Genomic DNA, 6761 nt, shown 5'->3' with positions numbered 1-6761 from the left:
ACAACCAGAGTAAGTCCTGGCTGTGTGGATTCATTGCGACCCTATGTACAACAGACAGAAATGCTGCCTGGGCCTGCACTGTCCGCACAATTGCTACGTTTGAGCTTGTTGCTGTAACGCTTGTATCAATCCATCTCTTCCAAGGTCTTCCTCATGCTCCCTGACTTTCTGCTTTACCAAGCATGCTGTCCTTCTCCAGGGACTTGTCTTTCCTAAGGACATGTCCAAAGTATGTGGGGAAAAGTCCTGTCATCCTTGTTTCTAAAGAACTTTCTGGCTGTACTTCTCCCAAGATGGATTTGTTTGTTCTTTTGGCAAGGTTCACCACCAGCACCGCAACCTCATCAATTCTTCTGGGCTTTTCCTTATTCAATGCCCAATTTTCACATGCATATGGGGTGATCAAAAATGCCAAGGCTTGGGGCACACCCACTTTAGTCCTCAAAGTCAATCCTTTGCTTTTCATCACGTTAAAGAAGTCTTGTGCAGGAGGCTCACTCAATGTCATATGCTGTTTGATCTCTCAAGAGCTGCTTGGCACTTCCATGAAAGTCTAGGAGTTTGGGGGAACTACCTACTTTTTAATCCATGACTATAACCAACCAAGAAAGGTAGAAACCAAGGATGAACAGTGTCTCATTCAAACTTCTGGAAAGGAACCAAGAAACAATGCCTTGACTTCTTTGTCTTAAAAAAGCGGTACCATGGAGGTTGGCTGGAGGTGGATACTTAGGATCGTTCTCATTTACAGAATGGCTGTGCCTCAGGCAGCTGTCTCACTGGTGTCTGCTATTGACCAAATGAGAAGGATTGATGGACAAAAACCATCCATTTATACTGGAGTTTCAACAACCATCCTAGTTCATACCACTGTGTAGATAAGGGGAGCATTTCTCTCAGGATGGGAACTCCATGCGACCTTGGCAGTTAGATTTTATGTCAGCAGGCACCTTGGGTGGGGGTTGGCTTTCTAGAAGAAAGGCCATGAGGAAGTTCTTTTCTCTTGCCCTTCTTTTTTGCTCCTTCTGGCACTCTGTCTGCCACCAGGCACAGATCCATGGGGGCCCTGACCCTGGAAGCCAACCTCCGGGGCTGTGGGAACCTGCCATGTTTCTTGGATCCACGGGGCCCTGTACCTACCTGTCCCCCTGCATCCCACTTCACCTTTCTGCGTCAGCAGCTTGAATCTGAAGAGGCCTCTGGCTTGGGTCTGACCCATGGACATGGGGCTGGGCTGGGATGCCTTCTTGTACCCTGCTTTTTCTTAGACAGATTTGCTGTACCACTGGTTTTGTTTCTCCAGACAACCCAGCCTACCGCCGCAGCAGCATAGTCAGAGGTCTTAAGCAGTGTTTTCATCTGCCTACCAGCATGTATCTGGGTATGTATTCTCCCTCTTTAATTTGAAGCAGATGAGAAAGCTTGTTTCAAAGCAAAAGCAAGAAAAAACAAATGAATTACCTGGGACAAAGGTGGAGCTATTCTTGTGGCTAATGGGAGTGTTCATATGGGGCGGTGTGGGCACCCTCTTTTGAAAGCACGCCGGCAAGCCAGTGAAAAAACAAAGAGAAAGACGGAAGCTCGGGCTCACGCTCCTTCGGGTGGGACGAACCCATCTCAGGGCACAGGAGTTGTCGGCTTCGCCTTGGGAAGGCGTTGCCGCGGTCGCCCAGGACACCGCCCTGAAAATCCGCCTGAGACGCCTCGCTCTCGATCGGCGCGGGGCTAGCCCGGCCCCCAAGGGGCGGGGGTGGAGAAAGACGCCGGCCACCCCCCGCGCGGCCGCCCGAGGACCGGCCGGCGGCGAGTGGCCGCGGCGCGCAGCCCGCAGGCGCTCCTTCCCGTCCCTTTCCGCCGGGCGCCCGGGCCCTTTAAGCGGGGACGCCGGGCCGGGCTGTGCGCCCGGGCGCCGGCCGCTTGTTGATTTCGGGGCGGGTGAATTCCACATTGTTCCCACTTCACTTTCCCCGCCCGCGGGCAGCCTCCCGGCGGCTCGGCCGCAGAGGGGGCCGCCGCCAGCGGAAGCCGGCGGGGAGGGCAGGGGCGCGAGGCGACGGGGTCGGGGCCACCCGCGCGCGCCGGCGCCGCAGCCCAGCTCCGCCCGGAGCCCGGAGCGCCCCACGCCCGCCCACGGGCCGGGGCCAGCGGCCGCGAGCGGGCGACGGGAGGCGGCCCAGGGGGCGGGGTGGGGGCGGGGTGGGGGCCGCCGCCGCCGCCGCCGCCGCGGAGCTGCTGCTCAGCGCCTTTTGCATGAAGATGGCGGCTCCCACCGCCAGCAAGGCAGCTTCCCTGGGCTGTAACAACAAGCCTTCGTTCCCGGAGCTGGATTTCAGGTCGGGAGCTCGGGTGGAGGAATTGAACAAACTCATCCAAGAATTCACCAAGCACGACCAGCGCGAATACGACGACCAGAGAGCGCTGGAGATTCACACGGCTAAGGATTTCATCTTTTCCATGCTGGGTAAGGAGGACGACGAGGAGGAGGTGTGAGTGTGCGTGTGTGTGTGTGTGTGTGTGTGTGTGCACGCGCGCGCGCGACGGGAGAGGGGTCGGAGACTGTGCCCCTGCCCGCTGGCGGTCCTTACTGGAGCCCAGGGCCCTGGGGACCCATCTGCGTCCCGCCTCTTCCCTTGTCCCTGCCTTCCCTCTGCTGTTGGTACTTCGAGCCTTATTTTACCTCCCGGGTCTTTGGCTCCTTTGTGACTGTCTCACCTGCCCGGGGTTGGCAGGCAGGTGATGTGTTCCTGGGGACAGCTCTCCGCGTCCCGGGGGGCAGCCTCTGGACACAGCCCCGTCCAGGTGCCACGCTGCGGCGCCTTTGGGGATTTGGCTCCTGGAGCCTGGGACCTGCGCCTGGTCGCCCGAGCTCCGCTCGCCAGGACAGCCTGGGGCGCTGGCTCGGCGCCCGAGCGACAAGTTGCCGCTCTCGTCTAGCTGTGCGGCGCTGGAACGCCGAGCCCCCGGTGGACAAACTTGTTGGGTGTTCTCGAGCAGCCCGTCGGAGTAGGCTGGGCGCCCGGAGTTCCTGCAACTTCGCTTTGCAAATCCACTTCCCCGTGAAGCGATGGGAAGCATTTCCGGTGCTTCTCTTGGGTGCTTGTGGAGTTCGGAATTGCTCATTCCCAACTCTCAGAAAATTACTGGGCTCGGAGAGTTGACCTCAGGGCGCACCGGCCGGTTCCTCTTTGTGCATTGTACCTGCCTTTCGAAGCCAAGAGGTGGAGGGGTAAGAAAATATGTCGTCCACCCCTTACTTCTCAAACTGACAACTGTGGGTCCTTAAACCGATTATAAAGGACAAATCAACCAGACTTTGGTGGAGGGGGGTCGAACCCCTCCACGGGTCCTGCCTTTGGGACCCTCCGGATGCAGCTCGCTGAGGCTCCGGGGGTGGGAGGGGTTGGGGAGGGTGGAACCTAGGCTATAGATTCATGGCCAGGGCCCGGAGCTCTCTCTGTGCGAGCGCTCCCCAGCCCAAGCCGTGGAGAATTCGATTAGAAAAAGCCTTTTGGCCAAAGTGGAAAATTGACCGTCTGCCTTTCCTCCTTCCATCTACTTGTTTCCAGTCCGTTATCCGTGGTTGCGGGCATATCCACCTGGAATTTCCCCTTTCGTCTAGGCTTTCTTCTTCCTCCCAGCGCAGGTAGGGGAAGTGGGTAGAAGAGATTAGAGCTTGAGGCTTTGTTCCACTCACCCCTACTATATCCTAGGTTGTGTGTGGGATTGGAAAGCCCTCTGTTGGTATTTTGGAATCTTCCACTCTTGAAATTTTGAAATGTTTAAGCAATTCCTTGGGTACGTTCATCATGCATACAAGCCTTTGGGATCTGAAAACCGGGGCAGTCATTGTCAGGGAGGTGGGAGCACCGGGACAAGGCTCACGGGCAGTTATTTAAGTTGCTTAATCATGGCCTTCCTCTTTGGCATAGCTAAGGGAGTGTGCAGACGTACTATTATCTCCTACTTCCCCTGTCTCCTGCCCTAGGTCATTGAGACACTAAAAGAAGATACTGGACTCTGAAAAGTCAGGGTAGCTAGGGATCAGAAGATGGGAAGATGTGGGCATGGGTAAGTTTAGATGTCTTTTTAGGAACTTACGCCAAACATACACAGTACACTGACCCCACAAAGCTTTTAGCTATCTATAAAGGATGCATTTGCCTAGTAGCTTTCATTTGAACGTGTGTGGCATCGGTTATCAGGTACATGAAATCGGCTTCCATTCCTTATTCACTCCGCTGACCTTGCAAGAGAAGTCTTTCTTGCCTCCTGGGAATTGGCTCTTTCCACCTGCAGGAGAGAAAATTCAGGAGCATGTCAGTTAAGCCTCCAGCCCCTCTGGACACCGGAAGGCAGATGGCGAAATGAGCCTGCGGCCTGTGGCTGGGGCTGCATTCATTGTCCACCTCCTTGATGGCTGGCTGCTCCCTACAAGTGAAGGCTTGGAGACAGCAAGGATCCCTGGGTGGATTAACTTTGCTAAAGCAGAGTTTTGCTTGACTTAAACGGCAAAGTCCCTTTTTGTGCACTTTGTTTCACTTGCCACGGCTGGGGTTTTTAATGAATATGGGAATGCGGTGTCTTAATGCATGCCATGCTGGCAGATGAAGGTGTCATTGGAATAACTCCAGGCCTTCATTTCTGGGCCTTGTGTCAGGGCTGGGGGAGGTGGGGAGTCTTCCTGGCACTTTTTCTGGCTGCACCTGAGGATCATGAAAAGCTTAAAAACTTCATCCCATCAAGCAAATACAATGTCAGAGTAATTTGGTACAAGCTTCTTGAATGGAGCTGTGGGTAGCACTTCCTCCCCCCTCCCCACTCCTTTTGGGAAGCCCTGGTGACTCAGTGGGCTACCCATCAGACTGCCGTGCCAGTTCGAAACCATCAGCTGCTCCACTCCACAGGAGAGAGACGAGGATTTCTGCTTCCGTGAAGAGTTGCAGTCTCGGAAAACCAGAGGCACGTCTCTCCTATCCTGTCCTATCAGTGTCGCTAGGAGTCAGAATTGACTTGATGGTAGTGATTTTGGGGTTTTGGTGATGTGGAGACTAGAAGGTCACCAACACTGCTACGTACTCTGTTGTGGAGAGGAGCCTGCCTGCTCCTTTCCCTCTCTGCAGCCCAGCACCAGGCATCTCTGTTTACTTACTGGCAGTGGGGTTTATGGGGCAATGCTGCTGGGGCAGGTCCCAGCTAGGCACAGATAGTTTGCACTTGCTTACCGACCTAAAGGCTGGCAGTTCATACTCACTCAGGGGCTCTAAGGGAGAACCCATATCGTTCAGTGTACCAGGTTTACTCTGTAGCCCATAGCATCAGCTTCAGTTGCCCCCCCCCCCAACTTTTCTTTTTGCATGGGGTAGGGTATGTGTGGGGTGAGATGGGAAGCAGCCACTGTCTTTCCTTGTGAGGTTGGCAGCCTGGGTTGCCTCCCGGCTGCAGATGCCCAGGTATTTTTCCTTTTGGTTAGAGCAAAGTTGTTGTAGACTGGCTTCATAATCAATGACCTCTCAATTCCAAGAACCCTGACCGCATCCTGGATGGATGTCGGAGCTGCTCTGAGGTCACCATTTGTGACTGCTGTGGTCACCAATGGCCACTGTGGTCTTCATGGCCTCTTCCAGCATTCTCTTTTTGTTGGGGCCTCTGTTTCCTTTGGAGACGGTTTTTAGCTGGTATCACCTAGACCCATGCCTTAATTCTGTACACCTTGGTCTTTAAGAGAATGATTGCTGTTATTTTCTGGTTTAATATTTGAGAGCCCCAGATTGTGTGAGAGGCTGGCAGTGTGTAATAAACACCATTTATCAAAATTCAGGGAAATTGCCAGAGTTCATTAATGTTTTAATAATATTTGGTGTTTACATAATGACTCTGCCAGCTCTTTTGTTATCTTCATTCCCTGCGAGGCCAACAGGAGACTGGTTGTATCCCCATTGAACAGATGCAGAAGAGGGATATTGTCTCTATCATTTGTTCGGTGTCTTCCTGGGGTTAGGAGCTAAGCCAACTGCAGTCTTAGGAAAAGGGACTACTTTCCCATTACACAGGTGAGGGCACTGAGTTCAGTGGGGTTAGGAAGCCACCAGGGTCGTGTGGCCAACTAATGCTAGGGATGTAGCAAAAACACAGGTTTTTCTGACCTGAGACCTGTTCTTTTTTTTCTTATGGGAGACTGTTAAATGTGTGAAAGGAAGGACAATTACTTCCTATTCTTTCTAAATCATTCTTCTGACTGATGATCTGAGATCTGTTCCTTTTCTCTTACTGGAGACTAACTGTAAACCCAACCCATTGTTGTCTAGTAGATTCTGACTCTGAGCTTCCTATTAGGTATGGTAGAACTGCCTCATTGGATTTCTGGGGTGGTAAATTTTTGTAGAGACAGTAGACTGTCTCTTCATCCCCCCACCAAACAGCTGGAGAGTTCAAACAGCTGACTGTTTGAGTAGCTGCCAAGGTGCTTAACCACTGCACCACCAGGGCTCCTCCACTAACTACAAGACCAAACCCAATCCACTGCCATTGAGTTGATTCTGACTCCTGGACCCAATAGTCAGCCTCATCTTTCTGCTGAGGAGCAAGCATCTGGTGGGTTTGAACCACCAACCTTGCAGTTAGCAGCCCTGACAGCGCCACTAGGGCTTCTTGCATGTGAAATCTGTAGGTGAGACTTTGCTTTAGGAAAGAGAATTTCTTCCTGTTTGTGAAGAATTTTATTTCTCATTTCAGCCTCCAGGATGCATGAACTAAGCACAGCG

General features: G+C 53.2%; 1 protein-coding gene across 1 annotated transcript in view; it reads left to right on the top strand.

The window, feature by feature from the left end:
* The first annotated feature begins 2133 nt into the window (after nucleotides 1-2133).
* The window catches only part of MB21D2 (Mab-21 domain containing 2), a 142227-nt gene continuing 137599 nt past the window's right edge, over nucleotides 2134-6761 (top strand). Inside the window, exon 1 of the mRNA XM_075556216.1 lies at nucleotides 2134-2461. Coding sequence (XP_075412331.1) covers nucleotides 2251-2461 — 211 coding nt within the window. The 5' untranslated portion in view covers nucleotides 2134-2250. The remainder of the gene's footprint in view (nucleotides 2462-6761) is intronic.

The sequence above is a fragment of the Tenrec ecaudatus genome, chromosome 8, assembly GCF_050624435.1.
Source record: "Tenrec ecaudatus isolate mTenEca1 chromosome 8, mTenEca1.hap1, whole genome shotgun sequence".
NCBI lineage: Eukaryota > Metazoa > Chordata > Mammalia > Afrosoricida > Tenrecidae > Tenrec > Tenrec ecaudatus.
This window is presented reverse-complemented; position numbering and strand designations above follow the sequence as displayed.